The sequence below is a fragment of the Labrus mixtus genome, chromosome 1 (assembly GCF_963584025.1).
Source record: "Labrus mixtus chromosome 1, fLabMix1.1, whole genome shotgun sequence".
NCBI lineage: Eukaryota > Metazoa > Chordata > Actinopteri > Labriformes > Labridae > Labrus > Labrus mixtus.
The window spans coordinates 27,408,624-27,430,153 of record NC_083612.1 but is presented as its reverse complement, the minus strand read 5'-3'; the positions used below and the strand labels follow the sequence as shown (position 1 = coordinate 27,430,153).

At 39.5% G+C, this 21,530-nt stretch overlaps 1 protein-coding gene across 2 annotated transcripts in view; it reads right to left on the bottom strand.

Moving 5' to 3' along the window:
* nfatc3a (nuclear factor of activated T cells 3a) overlaps nt 1-21,530 on the bottom strand; it is a 55,413-nt gene that overhangs the window by 16,335 nt on the left and 17,548 nt on the right. For both annotated transcript variants that reach the window (XM_061040888.1, XM_061040896.1), the window contains exons 3-8: nt 16,393-16,555; nt 6,207-6,406; nt 5,523-5,695; nt 4,954-5,094; nt 1,404-1,459; nt 1,101-1,227 (exon numbers count right to left, since the gene is read on the bottom strand). In XM_061040888.1, the coding sequence (XP_060896871.1) occupies nt 1,101-1,227; nt 1,404-1,459; nt 4,954-5,094; nt 5,523-5,695; nt 6,207-6,406; nt 16,393-16,555 (860 nt within the window). The remainder of the gene's footprint in view (nt 1-1,100; nt 1,228-1,403; nt 1,460-4,953; nt 5,095-5,522; nt 5,696-6,206; nt 6,407-16,392; nt 16,556-21,530) is intronic.

The window sequence follows — 21,530 nt, the reverse complement described above, 5'->3', positions numbered from 1 at the left end:
CCCAACCTTAATGCGGCTTCAAATCGAGCCAGAGTAATTTTCTCAGGAAAGTTTCAATAAAAACATACTTTTATCCAGAGACTTCTTTCCCTTAATTAGGCCAAGCCTTCTGCAACCCAGCCCACAATAAACCATCTTTATTTTTTGCCACAATAAAGAAAGCAGCCATCGTCTGTGGTGACACTGCCGCTGTCAAAAACCCAGCTTCCCTGAAAGAGCAGCATTACTCTACTCTGCTTTCATTGGCCGCCCTAATGTGTGAACGGTGAAAACAGGAACTGTCTGTGTGGAGTGGGCGAGCTTGCAAACAGTAAGGGTGGGTGGGTGGATGGGCAAGGCTGCTTTATGCGTACACACACGCACAAATAACACACTGTTGTGGTAAAACTCAGGGTTTAGATATGCTGCACCAAACGCTCACATGTCAATATATTTTGCAAGCAGGGCTTTCAGTTTGACTGACTTCAAGAGGGAAATAAATAATAACAATATCAAATAGCAAGGAAGGAATTTGACTTTCATGAAGACATTAAGGAAACTTTGAGATCAAAATAGTATGAACAGTCAGTATCCTTAATGCTTGGATAATTATATTAAACCACAACTTAAGTCTACTAATTGTATATAAAAGTTTCCTGGACCACAAAAGATCTGCATCAGGAAATCTCACGCATTAGAGACAAAAAGGTTGTCATGGGCGTTTTAGTTAGGCTTAGAAAACTAACAGTTGGCAGGTGTTAAGGTTAATGTCAGTGGAAGACCCCCCTCCATACCACAGTGAGGCTTTCTTTGGAGAGAGAAAAAGAGAAAAGGGGTCAGTGAAGCCCCATTGGAGGAGTGTGCAACACAAAGATCATGTAACAACTGTCACTGATGCCGGTCTAACTTCTTCAAAGTAAACCCTGAGAGACTCTTTTTGTGTTAATGATAGTAACCATAGCTACCAGAACATTTCATATGATCTGAAATATTGAAGCGCCTTACAAATCAAGTTTGTTTTCTAAGCTACTAGTTGAAATGTTTAGGAATAAATGAATGAGCTGACGGTCAACAATTCCTTATAAAGTTCCTCTAAAAGTCCTAAAAACCTCTCGTCTCACCTGAAAGGTAAGTGAAGCGTTGTGACTGGCTCCTTTTCCGCTTGCCATTGCAGACATAAAACTGCACCTGTGCAGCTGAGCCCACCGTTTTACTGTGGTAGGGAGGAACCTCCACCACAATGCATGACTAGAAAATAAACAAAAAACATTATTTACACCCAACTATCATAGAAAAAACACAATACCATTAGCATATTGCTAAATGCAAAAATGCAAAAATCAGTTCACAAAAGTTTAATGAAGTGCAATAATACAGACAGAATGGAGAGGAACAACTGTACAATTTAATAAATGAGTACTTACTCCTTGTGATTTCTCACGAATGATTTTTGCTTCCACTTCCCATTGCGGTCGCCCATCTAGAGGGAGGGGGAGGGGGACATTTACTTGGGGGCTGATAGCGGCACAGAGGGGGCATCACTTTGTCCCCCCATTATACCTCCATCACATTCATAGTGAAGACTAAATGCCTCAGAGGCGTAAATCATGTGCTCTGAAGTGACAGCCTGAATAAACCTTTTTTGAAATGCTATCATTCCACTGCAGAGTTAAACAACAGTTAAAGTAGACATAGGAACAATGAATCTAGTGGAAATAAAAATAAATACAATTGAAGTGGGTCTATACTGTAACAAAGCCAAGCCGCACACTCATAATAACTATATCTCTATAAGTGAGTCCCCTTCTGAAGTAGAGTTTGTGATATTTTTCAAATAAATCTTCCTCATCTGGAGAACTTCTCTTTTTCTTTTTCCTATTATATTGAGGATGAGGTCAGTGTTCAGTGCTTTTTCAAACAGACAGGGTAAGAACCAGGCTTCAGAAACGCACAGGATTTCAATTTGTTCTGCAGAACCAAGAGACATCAAAGGGAGGTCCTTTTTAGAGGTCCATACGCCCCATGGAGAATGTCTTAGTGGCTATTAAATAGTAATCAAATGTCCAAATATCCTCCCTCTTTGTTTTGTCTGGTCCAACTTATGGAGAGAGCGGTGGAATAACAATATTCCTTAAAAAATGCTTTTACGCACTGGCAGATTTCTGGCGACAAAACATCCTTTCCTGTTTTCCTTTGAGGAATTTAATTATTTGGCCAGACATCTTAGGGGGAGAGGCTTGGAGGGAAGCAGTCGAGGTGAAAACACTGACAGACTTGAAGTGTGGATGGATGGAATCATAAGTCATCACTGCGGCAACAGAATAAAAACGTTGGCAACAAAAAGGTTAGCACTGTATGGTCTATAAAACAAATTCATCTGCAGACTCCTTCAAAGTGTTTACATGGTGGTGCACAGTCTGCACCTGCTGACATCTTCCTTGAAACCTAAAAGGGTTTCCCCAAATACCGCTTCAGGCATCTGCAACAGATCTGCAGAGAGGGCAAACCTATATTCAAAGTAAGCACTCAACTGTAAGCCTGGTACATTTAAGCTTATTCAGCTTTCTACCAGAATTCAAAGTCTTCTGTGGCTTTAAGCCGGTGATTTACCCTTTCAGATCTCTCCACAACATTAGCCTTATGTGTAATAATCCCATGGCACATTAACAAGTCATTACGATAAACTATGAAGGCAGAGCTGAACTTGTAGACAAAGACTTTTTTTTTTTTCCAATGAACAAATGACCTTGAATGTCTTTTCAGCTGACAGCAATGCATTATTGCAGTGCAGCTTGTTGACATTCAACAGGCAGAAGCAAGGGCCCCACATGCTCTGTCAGACAACAAGCACCAACAGGAACATCATACCACGCTTAGACAACGACTCCCATCCTCCAGACACCAAGTCAGAGGGGAATAAAACATGCACCCGTTGTGCTGGAAGATCGAACAGAAATAATAAAGGTGATTACTGTTTATGTTGCACTCTCTTTGTAAAAGCAAGCAGCTGTTTGGCTTTGAAAGCAGAAACAACCTGGTGGAGTAAACATGCTGTATCAGTTATCTGTTTTTGTTTTTTTTGCACAAATATTTATAAAAGAATTAGATCTCTACTAAAAGCAGAATAAGAAGACTATAAACAGCATAAGAAGACTTAGGGAGAGGTTCCATTAAAGAAGTAAAAAAAACAAAAGCTCTGCAGACTGATAAATGACAAACCTAAACATTCAGATCTTACAAAAGTCAGATCTTACATGAACAAATGCTGCATACGGTAAAGTAATTTACAGTATGACCCAATAATCTCCACAGGCAACAATAGGTCATTCTCTGCAGTTCTTTATCAGCTTACTGTTGTCTTCAATTAGTCTAAATTATAAGAGATGGTGGAAAAATGTCTGTCACTGCCTCCACTTCTTTCTTTCTTTCCATTCCAATACTAACTCCAATCAGTGTCTTTCTGCACTAAAGTGGGAGGATTAGACATGATGAGGGGGACAATTTACAAAAACCTAATCAGCATTATCTTCCATTCCTCTTTCTTATTCTCTCTGTCTCTTTCCACAGTCGGCTGCCGCCCTGCACCATGGGGCCCAGCTTCCCTCCCTACCCAACATGCACCTCTCTGAGGTTTCCACTTGCTTGACCATCAGTGAGTTGTTTTAGCTCATTGATGGTCCATGCTCCATGACATGCTTCACCTTTAAAACACTAAAGACATTCCTCCAGGCGGCTTGTTTTGCCCTGAGAGAATCTAAGAGAGAATGGTTCTCCTTTGCAAAAACAACACTGCTCAACTTTCTGTCATGTGTGAACTTGATTTTGTCTCTTCCAAGACAAAGGTCTCTTGGGCAGGCAGAGACTGGCTCAACAAATACTACACATTTAAAATTTCCATCCCAGAGATCCCAGCTATTACATGTGTTTTCCTAATTGTGCAGTGGTGTAAAAAGAGAAAAGATAAGGCAGAATACAGGTTGTCCAATAAAACACCCAGAAACCTTGCACACTGAGGAGTGACTTGAGAGAAATAAGCTGAAAAGCTCAGGGAATTATTCATACAGCATGTTACTGATTACATAAAGCATCTTTTATATTCTCAAATTTTAGGAACCAGAGACTCAAGCCTTATTCATAATTATGGGGACGAAGCGATCACACCATCTCTGTACTGCCATTGGAAGTAGTTATAGAGGTGTGTGTGTGTGTGTGTGTGTGTGTGTGAGTGCGTGCGTGTGTGCGTGCGTGTATGGAGCTCCCGTTGCTTCTCTAAACATTGTGCTTTCACAAGGCCATAACACAATATGGAATCACAGACTGGTACACTTCTGTATATAACGCAGTTAACTATTCAGTTTGAATGCACAAAGACATAATGATGGTGGAGCTTCGTTAGAGCACTGTCATTCTACTTTCATTTCAGATCTACTCTCTTTCAAAAGGACGTGCTAGTAAGTGGAGGCTGCAGTGATGTATGATTTATTTATATTTATTCAAGCCAAACTTGAGTGGATCATAAAAGTAAACTTCATTGTTGTGCGTCTGTAAACCACAGGAATATTAGACTTTGGGAAGAAATGTTGAGGAAAAAATCTTCCTCAAATCTATTATTGCTGCTTCTACTGAGTAGAACTTTGGTCTCAGCATTTTGATCAACTGAGGATGTTTTTAATGTGCTATATAAATAAAGTTTGACCTCACTTGACTAGTAAGTTTCAACACCGATCCAAATTATTACATTTACTCTAAAATACACATGAAGAGAAACATATCTTTTCACAGATGTATCAACCATGACTCCTATAAAATTGTCATAACCTTTTGCAGACTAAAAATATTATATCAATGACGCCTACAAAATAGGTGGCCCTCTGATCAAACAGAACAGGCAGCAATTAAACATGATTATTTTTAAATATAATTGACGCAAGCTGTTTTTGCAGTGGTGAGCTGCTGTGCAAACATTCCACATACCAGGGCCTTTCTCCAGGAAGATGACCTTGGACTCTGGGAAGAAGTTGGAGCCAGTGATGACCATCTCTTCTCCCCCACTGACCAGACAGCTGGTCAGGCTGGATTTCTCCACCTGGGGCAGCTCTTGAGCTGAACGCTGGGCTGGGAGAGACGCAGCAAGGGGTTGAGGAATAAAGAGGAGGATTATTTACTGAGATTTGTTCCTTTACACTACACTTTGTGTGGACCAAGGAATAAGAAAGAGTATAAACAACAGTATAAACAGGAAAAGTCACAGGAACACATTTGATTTTTAACCAGTCCAATAAAGAATAGAACATGACAAATGACCACAGATTTGTATCAATGGCCTCAAGCAATCAATGGTAATCATGTAGAACTACTGTAAGGGAGCATCCATTAAATGTTATATTCTAATTCAACATCCTTGATTGTCCCACTCCACACTTGGTTAGACAGATAAGTAAAGACATGTTTTTGAGCGTGTGCTTGTCTGTGTGTCTTCTTTCCTGAATGAGTATTTTTGCTGACTGTGCATGTGTATGCGAGTGTGGGAAATTGACACTCACAGCACTCCACAGGAATAGAGGAAGCCTGCAGTGACAGCACCTTCCCGTTAGGTTGAGGGATGTGCACCCTGAACACCACGCGGACTCGTGTGTTCTTTCTTCCAATATCCGTCTCCCCCTTTCGCAGCTCAATGTCGGAGTTCCGCAGCTTAAGGATGCCAGCACAGTCGATACTGCAAGAAGGAGGGAAAATATTTAGCCCCACGAGGCACCACAGGGATTGCAATCATCTACTGCACATTTTAGTAGTGAAGGTCCGGGAGTGATAAAACCAACCACATGCCCAGCAGGGGATTGGCAATGAGAAGAGAAATAAGTGTTGAATCACAAAATAAAACTGTCTGTAAATTTGATTTATTACAACTGTAAATGAGAAAACCCCAACCAAATGCCTTCCTATAAATTCCAATGTAAATGAAACCAGACCCTGTATTAAAATAGTCATACGAGTAATGTAGAATCATAAATATCCTAATAAAGTTTATTTCACTGCTTATTGGGAAACCCTAAAATCCCCTCTGTGTCAAACTCTATTCATTTGAATCAAGTAATCTGCTTTGGAAGATATAAAAACCGTGTATGAAGATTTAAAAAAAAATCATTTTGTTTATCATTTAGGAATGTCTTCATGGAGATACTCTCAAAAAAGTATTAATTTATGACTGCAGTGCTTCTGACACTTACCTGGCTGTCATGTTGTTCTCAGGCAGGAGAGGAATTTCAAGAACTTTGGAGCTGGAAACGATGATTTCTTGGCTGGCTGTAGCTACGGTTTTCCCCGTGATCCGGTGCACCTGGTAGAAGGCGTGCGGCCTCAGGTAGCGGTCATCTGCCGTTCCAATGAACATCTGCAGGTTGACAGGCTTCTCGCTGTAGCCAATGAGCTGAGACATGACAAAGAGAAACACAGAATAAAAACAGATGTGAGTTCTTTGGGTCCAGATGACAGGTGTGAACAAAGACATAGTCTTTTTATTTCCACAGCCTTCAGGCCACCTTTTTTTGGAGGGAATCTAAATGTCAGGTCAAGGAGGTTGTGATTTTTCTGGCAGGGCCACTGGAGATTCATCGGCAGTTTTGGCTTCACTCTAGTTTGACTTGATGTTCTCAGCCTTGGTCTCACATTTTTTTCCCTTGCACGCCTGCACTTTGACATGATTCATACTGTTACCTCCATAATTCATACATGAACCTCAAACTTCACCTGGTCAATCCTTTTAAGACCAGATACAAGTTGTACGCATCTACAGCTACGGCTATGGAAAGCATTTTTAAAAAAGTTAAGAAAAAAAAGCAGCACTGAATTGACTTTCAGTGGTTATAACAGGAACAAATAGCACATCTGCTAACTCAGGAGCTAACTTCAGTTAAGAAAAAACTACACATAATGTATGCATCTTAGTCAATACATTAAACCATAGAAGTCTAAAATTAACAGAGTTTATACATTAAATTTAACATGTAGTTATAAAATAGCATATTTACAAACATTCAAGTTATTATGTGTGATCGTAGGCATAAAAAGGGTATTTTTATGGTTACACTCTGGTTTAAAGTGGAAAAACTGCTTGTTAAAGTGTCAAAAACATTTTGAATCCAGCTGTTCATGAATGCCAGCTGTCCCCAGAATTAGTCCCATAGTACTGCTGACCGCCTGGTTTCTACACAGACAGGTGAGATGTTCTATCAACAAAAAGTGTTGTGTGTCAAGAAGAGACAAAAAAAGGAGATGGAAGGAGAGCAACACCTTTCCTCCTAAGAGGGACGGAACAAACACACAGGCCCCACAATGCCACTACTGTTGTAATGTTGTGCTTGGCAGACTGCGTGACGACAAGATGGCACCCCCCTCTCACATACACGCTCCAACTGAACTGCTCTTCCAGTCCACACCTCCAGCTCATATGAAGGGCAGCCCATTGAGGGGAACAGAGAAGAACAAGACCATTCATTGCTGTTTCACCCCAGGAACTGCCAAACCTCAACCCTGCCACAGATGGTTTCTGACCCTTTCCTGCATGCAGATTTGCACCACACACTGCTGTGTTAATGTTTGGTACAAATGTAGGGCGGGGTCCATGGAAGGAGAGAAAGTGGGTGCCGCTTACAGTAGGACTGTTCCAAAACCAGCTAAAATAAAAAGAGTTCAACTGGTCACAATAAGGCCCTGGAAATGTACCTGATGAACACTGTGAGCAAGCACCTCCAAAGAAAAGGCATGCTTGGTTTCAAAATATTGACTTAATTTCTCTGAAGCCAATTACCTAAAGTCCAGCTTTCCGTGTCTCCCTCTCTTTCTGTAGCGCTTGTTACTACACCCTTTTTACTCAGATTTGTTCTTTAATATTGTGTTTGTCTGAACAGTCTTAAAACAGCCAGTGTCATGACAATAAACATTTGAGCTGTATTATAAAAGTAGTTTTTCGTGTCATGTAAAATCATGCAAATAGGGAAAGTTCATTTTTATACTAATAAATCAGTGATTACCTTGACAACTGTTACTTTCAGCGTATATCATTTCCAACCCTGCAGCGTTGTGTCATAGCAAAAACTCCCCACCCTAAGGTGTGTTGTTACTCCTTTACCACATCCTCCGTGTTTAAACTGCTCAGGAGGCTTGTCTGATTTGGAATGCGTAAACAGATGAGTAACTTGTGTTGATTTTTGGTGTTTGTCCTTCCTACATACCAGTAAGCTCGACTGCTGTAGGCACTGTTGGTGTAGTGCAAAAGGTGCTGCAGTGAACTTTGACACAGCTAAGGCATATACATAGAGTATGTATTTCCCAGTGTCAAACTGGAAGCTTCCCAACCAATGCGCAGTACTACTGTATGTGGGATGTGAAATGTATTCGGAAGGAAGTTGCACCAAGGAGCAGCACAAGGCCCCTTTAATAACAAGTAATGGGTTCATCTTTGAAAACCACATAGGATCTCAAAAGCCACATGAAAGTATAAATCTCGCTAGTAACAAGCTAACAGGTAATTATGCATTCCGGTCTGAATGGGTCCATGGCAATAAATGACATCATTATTCCTGATTCAAAGAAACATGGAGTCACAGGGATCAACAGTCTTGTGGCTTGTGTTGCTTGTTTTATGATCATGTCTGCACACTGTGGAAGTGAGGACAGACAGGCAGTGCTTGCACATGTGTATTTGTGAGCATTTGTCTGTGTGCATGCATGTTGTGTACTTTGCTGAGTGTAAGTAAGTGTGTGTGTGTGTGTGTGTGTGTGTGTGCGCACATGTGCGTGTGTCCATAAATCAGGGCATGTTTATTTCCAGCACCATGTGTGTTCCAGACAGCATCAAATGTGTTAAAAGTGTCTGGAGGAATGTATCTATGAAGAAAGATATACAGATTTTTTTTTTTTTTTTTTTTTCAAATGTCACAGATGTAAATAACGGCACCACAAAAAACACTGGAATAAAAATATAAAAAAACATAGAAAAAATAATAAGAATTTTATTTTTTAGTACTGGAGTTTTCTCTTCAAGCACATGTTAAACAGCAACCTTACGGTGTTCAAAACATAGTTTTAGAAAAACTGCCTGATAGTCCCACCCCCCACACTTTGTCAAGCACAACAAACTGTTTCCCCATGAACAAAAAAAGTCCCTGATTTTTTCCTTTCCCTCCATTCACCATCTCTTCATCTCTGCTTGTCTGTCCTTTTTATTTTCTCTATTCCTCTGTCTCTGAACATGAGGGATATGGTGTTGAACCACAGTGTTGACAAACATACACTTAGCAGGCCAGAAGGTCTTTCTAAATCCAATAATTGACCAGGAAAACCTGATTAGAGGGCCAGAAAGAAGGGCTCACTTCAGTAGTCCCAGTGAATCAAAGCCCCTGGCCAACAGAAACAAGCCACACAGTGGGCTAATTCAGTCAGTCTGCAATAGTAACAACAGCTACTAAAAACTAGTATTTTCTGTTTGGTCTTTGACTTGATATAGTTCAATTTTATTCATGTGGATGATTAGAACATTTTGCTTTTGTAAAGGTAAGTAATCAGTAACTAAACAAATATTCACGGGAATATTTTCTGGAAGGAAATTGAACAAGAAAAGAAACGTGCAAACAGGTGGGATGCACCTGTTTGCACTTTTTCCCACCAAAACATCAACAAAACAGATAGTATTCCATGACTGGTGCTGTTGGCTTTCTAACATGAACATTATGTTAAACATCCTTAAGACAGCATCAAAACACACAACACAGTAGGTGCTTGTTTGTGCCATCACCTCTTACACACAGTGGGACATGTAGACCAGTACACATGGAGGATACCATTGTTTGTTTGTAGGACACTTCTCCACCATGAAGTGCACACGACACACACACACACACACACACACACACACCCTTGACTTGTTTCACATTCCTGAGTCACCACTCCACCACCCCCTAAATCTATGCTTGAGTGTGAAATACCACAGGAGGGTGGTCCCTGCACTTTTAACTCCTCACCTTTTTGCCTATTCAGATTGCACTGAGCCCAGCGGGTCAATCAGCAACTGAGGCCTGAAAGAGATCAGTTCTCATACTAAACCACATTGACATTAAACCCGGTCACATGTCCCCTGGGTCTGTGCTTATCAGAGCCTGTAACTAACTTACGGCTGGCGCTGCTGCTGTCGCTTCTTATTGGGATCAAGTTTAGGATGAACCCTCTCCCCTAAAATAAAACAGCTGGATACTGTTTCATACTCAGCTCCCCCTAAATAAAGTCCCCATTTATTTTTGGCCTTCATCTGTTCCACTGATCCAGTAATAAGGCTAGCAAGCAGCGGGGAAAACATCTCCAATCACTGCATACGCACGTAAATGACACTCAGGCATACATAAACAAAAGTGTTTAACCTTAAGTTCAAAATATGAAAAGGACAGGAATATTAAGACCTAATTTGGGCTCAATGACTTTAAAAATTGGATTGTTTAATTGGTCAAAGAAAAGAGGGAGATCATCACCTGCTCCCTGACTTTTTTCAACTACCCTCAAGAATTGATTCTTTTTCCGTTTGTTTCCTCCTTTCTTTCTATTATCGTCTTTCCTTTTTTCACTAGTTTTCTCTTCTCTCTTATCTCTTCTACCCCTTGTCCCGCTTCTTTTCCCTTTGTCCCTCTCTCCTCTCCGTCCCTGTCCTCACCTCTCACTTTCCTCAGCTCCAGTCCTCTGCCGTAACTCGACACTTTCTCACAGCAAGCGCCTGACTCTGCCAAGTTGTTTCCCTGTGTTGCTCCACTGTTGCCATGGTGAGACAGTGTATGTGTGTGTGTGTGTGTGTGTGTGTGTGTGTGTGTGTGTGTGTGTGTGTGTGTGTGTGTGTGTGTGTGTGTGTCTCTGAGTGAGTGAGTGAGTGAGCAGCTACATACACTAAACTGCAGCCCTGAAGCTTGTGACAGAAAGTGTATGTGTGCTACAATGTGTGGATTCAAGCACTAACTGGTGTAAACTGTAAGTCCTGGAAAGGTTTGTGATGTGTGTATCAGCGAAAGCGAAAGATAGTGTGTGTGTGTGTGTGTGTGTGTGTGTGTGTGTGTGTGTGTGTGTGTGTGTTTGTACGTGTGCGTGCATGTGTGATAGTGTGGCTAGCATGCGTTTAAAACAGATTTAAAAACCAGAGCATGATGGTCAAGGTCACGAGTGGGTTCATTTTATCTGGCACTGGTCCCTACTGTGGCACCACATGGGCACGCACTCACACACACACTACAGCTCACACAGGCTTGCTGTTTGCCAGGCACACTAGGGAGGGCAGAAAGAGCCAGGGGGCCGGTTGACTGTTTGTTTAAACAAGGTCAATACACACACACAGGAGCATTTACTGTATACTGCATGAGGGCTGTATATGGCCTTACTAGACTGGTCCAAGCTCAATTCCTCTTATTCCCCATTCTATCCTCCCCCACTCTTCTCTCTCGCTCACACACACACTTTTCTTTTGCCTCTCAATGACTGTTTTCTCACTGAGCACTAAGCCTGATTACAACAAATGAGATCCGAGTTTCCAACATGTTTACATTGAATACAGCCCTAGGGCAAAGCTACACCACATACATACACAGCCGGTTCAGACAGTGCAAACTGCATAGCTTTGCATTGCTGTCTGTGTCCCGTCCCCCATTATGACAGCCAGTCCATTGATAGACCCACGTTGAGCGTGAGAGAAGCCAGTCAAAGGCTTCACTACAGAAAGACAGTGGATCCGACTCAGGTAGAAAGTGATGGAAAGAAAAAAAGAAAAGGGTTAAAAGCTTTGAATATGTGAGAGTGAATGACAGAAACAGACAGTAATGGGGTCATGGCCGTGTATTCAATCACTGGGATCAAAATCCTTTAATGCATCCAAGCCAGCGGAAATATATGACTGTCTTGGACAGCTTCTGGCATATTCTATTACAAATCCTTGTTACCAGACACCATGGCTTCATTTAGATTTATTAACTGTCGCAACAAGTTTAAAGATGGGCATCATATTTTTCCAACTGTCTGTTTTCTTTCTTCAATTTTTGAAATGAAGCAATGTCCTAAGTTGTGTTGGTGTGGTTTTCTAATACTGAGTACTGTATGTGTAACAGTTACTATTTTCTTTTCTGTTGTGTCTGCCTGCCTCTATCCATGGCACCAGGTAATACCAGTGGGGCTCCTTATATTTGTGTGGGTGCTGCAGCACTCAATTAAGCTGGTTAAATACGCACAAGGATACCTCAGCCAGCCAGAGAAGCTTTGGACTTAAATGTCTCCTAGCAACAGGTGTACCGATTATGGTCTGCAGCGAGCCCCTGAGGAATGGCTAAAGTAGCCTGTCAGACATGCACAGGCAAGGCCATCCTGCATGCACTGAACAATTATTTTCAATTAAGTCAGGTGGTCAACATATTGAGAACCATCTAGAGTGTATACATTCTAAATATCTCCTAAAATTTGCAATTTTTTTTAATGAATACCACAATGATTGTTTTTAAGTCTGTAGAATTGAAATGTGTTTGTTGTAAATAATTTATTTCAACTCTCAGGGTTCAATATTTTTTATTTCTCTTGCAAGCACTAGATTGTGATGAAGATTATTTCTGTTGAATGCTCTCTATTATGGTGTGCTATGTTGTGCTGAATAAAAGCCTTACAAGCATTGATGACAGATTGACTTCTACAATGCTACACTGTAACTAGTTACAATATCATTAGCCCTGAGGATCAGTCTCTGCATATAAATACACAGCATGCATCACAAAACACAGTGCAATGAATCATGTCAGTCAAAACAATTCAAAGTAAACACTCTCACGCTTTGTAGTCTGTGTTTGTCTGAAAACTGTAGGAAGTGTATGCTCTCCATTGCCAGACTGATCAGCAGCTGCTTAACACCCACACATCAGTTCTCTCATGTGATGTCGGTTGATGTTGGTGTCCAATCCCACCGCTCTGTAGTCTCGTGTTTTACCCTTTGAAAGACTGACATTTACTTCAAATACTACCTAATATAATAATGCACCACACACTATACTCTATGACTTTTAAAATAAAAAAGTATGCAAGTGGTAGAGTAGAAACAAAGTACAAGTGGAATTTAACGGTCCATGTAATAAACTTAGCTACCTGACATACACTCTGGATAAATATTCAGAGGCTTAGAGGGCAACATAAAGCCTTCATACTAAATGTAGTTTGTCACCACAATGTTTTACATTTGCTTTAGAGCATGTTAAACATAGTTTGATAATTAAAACAACTAATTATTATAACCTATAACAAAATACAAAAGCCAAGCGTTGTTGCTTTTCTGCAAGAGTTTGCTAATGCCTTGTTTGGTACGGTTTTTTGTTTGTTTCTGTCCCTAATGAGAGTCCAAAACAATCTCAGTCTAAAATAAATTATCCAGAGACTTCAGACATTACCCTAATTCTGCCTAATACAAAAAGTGTTTGTTCAGGCCTGATGAAAAAACACAATGCAGAAGAATTAAGGGTTAATACATCAATAGCTCCCTTGTCTTCCTCATACACCCGAAGTGCATCATTTTAGATCTTTAAAACATGTACACTACACATAGGCCCACAGCTCCCTCCCAAGACATTGTCTTATTTTTCTGTTGACACAGCAGCTCAGTGGTGGATTGATCTGGGCAACAGTGTGGCCACAAAAGGAAGTCATCACCATGTCCAGATGGCAGCTATGCCGTCATCTGGTGACATCACGCCCCCAGAGTCAAGACCTAAGGAGAAGTAGAGGTCCCGCAAGGTGCAGGCGACATAGGGGTACAATATGTATACAGGGTGTGTTAGTGTTAGCTAGCAGAATAATTGATTTATAATAACCAAAACATGGTAAAAAAAAAATCTACATTCAGAGAGAGAAGCTACAATCAAACATGCTGGCACCAGTGTCAATCTTCCTCCAGAGAACAGCTAGCTTCACACCTGAAGTATACCTGGGAAACTATGTGCAAGCTTGTTAACACATCCCAATGATAGGTTGAATGACTTTGATATCTACTCCAGTTTCATGATTTGGCTATATGCTATTTTTCTTGAATTTTCACATACTATAGATCTGGCCTAATATTTGTCATCTCAATGCATCCAAAACCTAAAAGAAGAAGAAGCACACAATGTGTTTTCTGTGCCCTTATGTGTCTGTCTGTGAGTATGCATGCTTTGTGTATGATTGTTTGTTGAACTGATGTTGTTTCTTTAACAACAGTAATGGCTTCACAAGGCAAAGAAACAACCTTTAAAAATTGTCCTTTTTGCATTTCTTGTTTCGAAAAGAGGTTTCGATCACCAACAATAAAGGAGTGGGTGTTTAGTAAATACACTGTCTGTTAGACCTGCTAGACAACTGCTGATGCTATCTGACTCAAACAGAAAAGGCCAGCTGTTCATTATCTAAAACATAAAAAGGACCCACAGGCAAGATGTTTGTTTTCATCTTTACATTTTTCTGGCAGATAAACTTCTCTGTCAGGGTCAAATAAGTGGGTTAAAGTCAGTCCAATAAAACAGCACATTATCATTGATTAACATTGATTTTCAATAATTCAAAATGAGTGGAATGGTGCGTCAATGACCAAAAATGTTTCATTTTTAATTAGGTTAATCTGACTGCTTGTATCAATATTACTGGAGTTGTAACAATTTGCATATGGTCAAGAAAATTAATTAATATGTTATTAAGATTCATGGAGATCCATTTTGATATTTAGTGTGTTAAATTGTACCGTTTGATGCTAGCTGAGGAGTAGAAAAGTTACATTATAAGTATCTTATTTTTTGCTAATTCGGAAAACTTTCCGATCTTTGACAAACATCTATGGTCCGATATGAACGGTGGTATTTATGATCTGTTACACCACTTACATCTGAGCTAAGCATGTAGATCCTATTGACCAGTTTCCAGCTGACACAACATTGATAGATATAAGCTCTACTCACAAGCTTCTGAAAGGAAACTCCTATAACCAACATTTCCCTCTGGGGATGGGGAATGAGGGCAAGCATGGCAAACGCTCGGTTGAAAAAAATTTGGCGGATAAATTATGCATTGTCACATATGGCAGGATAGAATCTTGGTCTAACTGAGGTTGAAATGGTTAATGATTGGCCTGGAGGGAGCCTGCATGACTGAATGTATGAGGATACATGCTGTTTCTAATTCTAAAATGGCAGTGAATTAGCCTTTCATGTTGTATCAGAAAATGTTTCTATCCACAGCTGTTTAACTTAATTTTCAAAAAGCTTTAACGTTGTCTAGTGTGCAAAATAAATGGTGACTAAAGTAGCCTTAGGAAATCCCTGCCTACAACGTGAAGTACCAATCATTTACAACACAATAATACCAAATCAAAATATGAATACATCTTATACAAACATGTGGATGTGCTTTTCTTACCACAGATAAAATACTGCTTTTAATTATTCACAAGATTATAGAGACTATCAGATCATGTAAGTGATTTGTAACAAAAGTGCACTTTCTGACCATTTATGAACATTTTGTCCATGAAACAATATGACTATTCAGTTCTACAATTCAAAACATGACAAAAAAATATATAGGCACCACTGTTATACTGGTAGAATGGATGCAAGTCACATTGTTGTCATGGTCCAGCTCTTAATCATACACACAAAGGAAGCTTGTCACTGTGGTTTTAAAAAATTAATGGGACTGATATCCTCCGCTCTCTCGCAGCAGCCCAAGCTTTGTGCAGGCTCACCTGGTCTCTCACAGGTGCTATCAAATGACAACCAGCTGACCAGACTGCAGTGACATAATCCTGCCTGCCTGGGTGGCTCCCTGCCTAAACAGGTTGATTTACAGTCTAGCTGTGGAAGAGGACCCATTTGTGACAAAACCATACATGCAAATATGTGAAATGAAACCATCGATGTAATGTTCACAACATTCGGCTGATGTTTTTAGCATATTGCAAATATTGCTCATAGTATTATAAGTATGAAAACTTTCTCCCTGTTTAAAGTGTGATGATTAAATATGTTTTAAGTTATCCACACATCTGGGGATTACCTTCTGCATGAGGTAAATTCACTGGGAGTTAGATAATAAATGCTTAGTGCAGTGTTGATATTATTATTATTATTGTATAAATCAGTTCTGACCACAGAGAGAAATGTAATCCCCAGTATAACGTACACAGCCGTGTTCCAATTTGTTTAACAGAACAAAGAATGGACTCTTGCTCTGTTAAAGGAATTTGGGGTTTTTATTTTAAATATGATGTCAGAGAAAAAAATAATTTTACCACTAAGCACATCCGTATTTGAATCTTAACAGTTTTTAAGACTGCTTCGGATCCAGTAGTATAATGTTACCAAAAATGAAAATGTCCAACTTTGTTACCTTGACAACTGGGTGGCCTCCGGATGCTGCCTTGACTGCTCCTCGGCTGCCCTCTGTCTCATAGTGTGCTCGGTGGTGGGCTTTGGGTTGCACCTCTATCTTCAGGTCATACTGGCCGAACTGGCTTGGCAGTGGCCAATCAAGAGGAGGCAGTGAGGAGGTCCTAAGGAGAAAAAAGACCACAAGCATGCACACAGATTATACACAAATTATATAAAAGCTTTGGTATATGATTTTCCATATTTTTTAATAATTCTGTACAGGTATTTAAATCAATGCAAAATCCCAGAGTAGGGTCAATCAAGACAACATCTTGTTCTACTTCATGGTTGCTAAAAAGGTCCGTTCAGAAAACGTTAAAAACCTGAGGTATTCCCCTTTCATGGTCAGAGACGGTATAATAGGTTTAAAATGGGGGTATAACATGCAGTGAACTTAGCCCCAGAAGACAATGAATCACTGGAATGCCCATATGCACTACTTCTGTTCTTATACATAGCACTTGTAATAAGCCATGTTAAGTTGTTTGGATGAATCACTTTCTAAAGGGGCTTTTCTTTTGTGAGTCTTCAGTGTGGGTCAGTGAATGGCTGGTGGGATGAGAGTGTCTGTCAGACAGTGAGTAAATGGCTGTGAGTGTGAGTCTGTGTGAACACTGTAGAGTAAATTACACGTGCAGTGCACCACAGGAGCTGACATTGTGTGTTTTTCCTCGCTGCGTCTTTTTTTGTCTGTGTAGGCCACAATCATATTTGAACAGCTGCACTCAAAACTAAAAACTCTCTGGCCTCTCTACATAGAAACTGGGTCTCTCAATCAATCTGAGTGCATTAGTTGAGTTTTCCCAAAAAACATTTTGTAAATACTGGAATCAACCATTAGCATCAAAGTCCTGATCTTTTCCAAATGTTGTTGATTACACAAAAAAGCAGATTTTAGAGTATAATGCCACATGCATTTTTTGTCTATTTTAATTGTAGTCATATAAAAAAAAATCATCTATGGGAAAAATAAATAAAAATGGGAAAACTTAATTTTTGTCTCATTTTCCAGTTATATCGATAAGGTGGTACATTGCTTATCCACAGTTTATTCAACTAAGTTTTCTAAAGATTTATGATTAACAGGGCTTAATGTATTGGTTTACATAGTTTCAATTCATATCCCTTTAGGTACTAAAACAGTACATAGTTTTAACTTGGCAAGGTTCTTAGATTGTAGTAAAAGCCACAATGAAATCCTTAATCACATTTTGGGGAGTATACAAAATAAATTATTCAATATCAAAGAGGCGTAGTTTGGGACAACACAGGCTGTATGTGGGTCACCCAGGTGTTTTGTCTGGCAACTTGTCTTTTCTTGTGTATGTATACACAACCCTAGATTATGCACACTCCCATCGTGTCCATGCATGTGTGTCTGTATGTCTATGGCTGTGTATGCTAGGCCTGAGTCAGTGACAGGCAGTTGCAGGCACGTGCAGTATAATGGGCCCACCTCATGCTTCTCTCTGAACTTTTCATCAGTGTTGGCCACTGTAGGCTCTACATCCACCCTTTACATGGTGGCCTAAGCTTTTATTTCAAGGCGGTACAGGCTCCTAGCATGCGAGTAGACTGCATGACAGATATTTGACAGCACATATAATTTTTGAGGTAAAGTTTGTAAACTTTAAGCCAACAGGATTGACTCCCTTAATTATTTCCTATTCCAAATGACTGTCAAGTGCTGGCTATGTTCAGACAAATTTGATCACATTGAATTAAAAACATGTTATTCAGGCTGTCAGTGGAGCTACTTCACTTCACAAACTACCTTAAAGACTGGCACCAAATCCGAAGGAAAGACTGCATTTTGGAATGAAAATGCACATGGCTGACATTATTTTGTTTTGATCAGCTTAATGAAGTCTTGTGGCCTGAAACCTGACAAGCTCCATTCTACAGATTCTCCTACCACAATAAACATGGAAAGCTTTTAAAAAGGCTACTTTAGGCCAAGTATGATATGTTTATATAGGCACATAACCAAGATTTTTTTTGTTTATTCCTCTTCCTTAAAAGGAACTGGAAATGTTTAAATTGTAAAAAAATAAATTAAAAAAAATAGATGGATATGCGCTCAATATATTTGAGTTTGATTTTCAAAACATCTATCAGCAGCTCTGTCTAAGATCTACAATAGTGCAATAGTGGCATCCTAACCCATATGTTTCCTCATGGCAGCCATGACATAACGGCCCAGGAAGTGTGGGTTTGCGTGGCTGCTACGGTAACAGGAGTAGAGTAGAACATAGGAAATATGAGCTTTGTGACAGCAGCGCAGGAACAGCGGCCCATGTCATGACATGGCATAACCTTTCTCAAATGTCTATCCAGGGTGTCAGGGTGCCCAGTCCAACCCAATCCCCACAACCTACATTGATATCTCTATAGTCTGAAAAAAACATCAATTAATTCCATTGAATACTGTATCTTGCATCTGCAGCTGTCACATGTATTTTGGAGTCACATGTTTAGTTGTAGAAATTAAACTTTAGTTTATAACTTTACTTGTTGCTTCATGGAAGACCAGTAAGTATACACCCTTTAGCCAGTTACTAAATGTGTACATCTGCTGTCAAAAACAAATTCAAATGAAAATTCCTCATAAAATACTTGTATCCTTCATTCATTTATAATAAAATTCTAGCCTAAGCTTGGTACACTGACTTGAACTGTACATAACATATTTGACATAGAGTAATACAGACCCATTGATAATATATAGAGCTTTTGTAAACCAACTTATGACTGTTGTAAAATATTTCATATTATACAGCTAAGGGGTGGGCGATATGGGCAAAATATATCACATTTTTTATGGCAGGATTACGAGAAAGACTTTATTGCAATTCTATTTCATGTTGATTTTTAAGACTATTTTGCAAGTTTCCAATCAGTTCAAACAAGCTAGTTTCCACATATAATTGTAAGTACACAAATACTGTGTTAAGTCTATCTAAAATTGTATTTGTTTTTAGCAAAAACATTTTGGTCCTTGCCATGAAATAGTTAATATTTGCCATCTAATAGTTGGCACCTTCAGGTAAGAAAGGGTCTGGAGATCTTCCCTAGAACATCAAACACTGCACTCTGATCTATTTTTATTTGGACTGTCAGCCAAAGCACAGAGAAGGCTGGCTGTCTTAAGACACCCCCACAAGGCCGTGTTGGACGCCCCTTGGTTTGCCAGGCAAACGGCAAACCAACAGGTGTTGCAGGGATGGAAGCGAAGTGGGCAAACTAACAGGTTCAGATATAACTGACTCTACCCGATATAAATGCCTCTGCATTTTTCTAATAAGCTCCACGACCAGAAATGTGGTAAAATGAGGAAACATTTTGGAGATGCTTTGAAAAATGAAGAGAGGTTAGAGAGCTGAAAGGTTTCTAGAAAGAGGCAGAGCTGATAAACATGATGCTACGTTTTAGTTACATAGTGCTCCTTTAGGTTCTGAAATTAACACATACTACTTTTTATCTTATTAATCCTGTGCTATTTGTCCCTTTTGGCACACCATAGATAAGTTGCTGTAGCGTCTTCCTGCTCTCACAGTGATAGAAAATAGCAACACTGATGCACGCTTGTCTCATTTCACTGGAAATACTCCCAGATGGCTCAGTTGATGAGTCAAAAGTATTATGCACCTTGTATAGTACTTTAATGTTTCACTGTTCCCTTTAGCTCTTTTCATTTAGTTTTCAATCCATAATGATTTTCTTTTTCCGTGGTTAAGTTACTGCAGTAACTTTCTGTCTACCGGAAGTTCATTATGTTCTTTCAAAATAAAGCAGGTTTTCATCCAAACAGGAAGCAAAGTACCTTGCTTATGAGTTTATTAATTATAAAATAAAAGCATAACAAAAACTAATTAGTTTAGTGCAATTAATACCTATCAAATGTTGAAATTCAGCAATAAATGGTGATTAAAGAAATAAATTGTTTGACACCCCTAATTTTAAAGCACCAATTTCTGAATTTTTTTTCCACTTCATAAATATAATGTATTCTTGTGTCCTCTTGTGTCTTTGAGATCTATTTTAGTTTTCATTGGGCACATTTTCACACGATGACTACATTCATTTGACAAGTAGCAAATGTATAGTCCGTACGTAGTTTTGACATTCAACGGATGGAATGTGCACTGTATACCAATTTTATAATGCCTCTTCAGGAAATCTTTGTAGATCAAGGTAAAGGTAAACAGCTGAGTTTCAAAACAGTAGCTGTTGTGTATGTCACAATAAAGCTACCAACTCCAAGCAAGTGTGTGTGTGCATGTGTGTGTGCATGTGTGTGTGCATGTGTGTGTGGGGTGTCCCTCTTGCCATATGTGCCCCGTACTGATTTACAGTGCTAGGGGCCAGTGAACACAAACAAGGCCATGTCTTCATCTGCTGCCCACATTGGAGAACAGACAGCCCAGTAGACCCTTCCTCTAAAAAAAACTCTATCATGAGTTTCTGATTGCATCCATTACTCCTTCATGTGGAGATGGGTGCCTGTGTTTACATGTGTGTATGCTAGGAAAAGCTGGTGATATTAGTTTTTTTCCATCCACACTGATCAACCTGTGTCACTCTACGGTTTGATTAGGCCAGATTGTACTGATGATACTAAGTTCAAAGTTCCCTGATTACTGAACATTGATCTAAAGTTTTATCTCTTTTATCATACTATTTATCCATCTTGCTGATTGTACTTATTTATTGCATGGCAATATCTACACTTCTTGCCATGATCAAAAGTGGTTGTCAATCTTGATGACATCTCAGACGTGTCAATAAATACCTTTACCACTGAGTTCCATTGTTAAACCCTATAATATATTTTTTTTTTAAGACTGACAGCATGAGCTTTCTTGCCAAGTCATAATTGTGTGTGTTTATAGTGTTTACAACAACTGTAACCAAGTAATTCAAATATAAACAGGAAGTAGAAAATAAATGATTGCAAAAGAAAGTTGTTTCAACAAGAGGAAAAAGTCCTTGCTGACATTTAAAAATATATATACATTTATTTAATTTTCCGAAACCTTCACTTCCACTGGGTCTTAACTGGATTATTTTTAGCTGACTGCATCTACGAGATTGTGC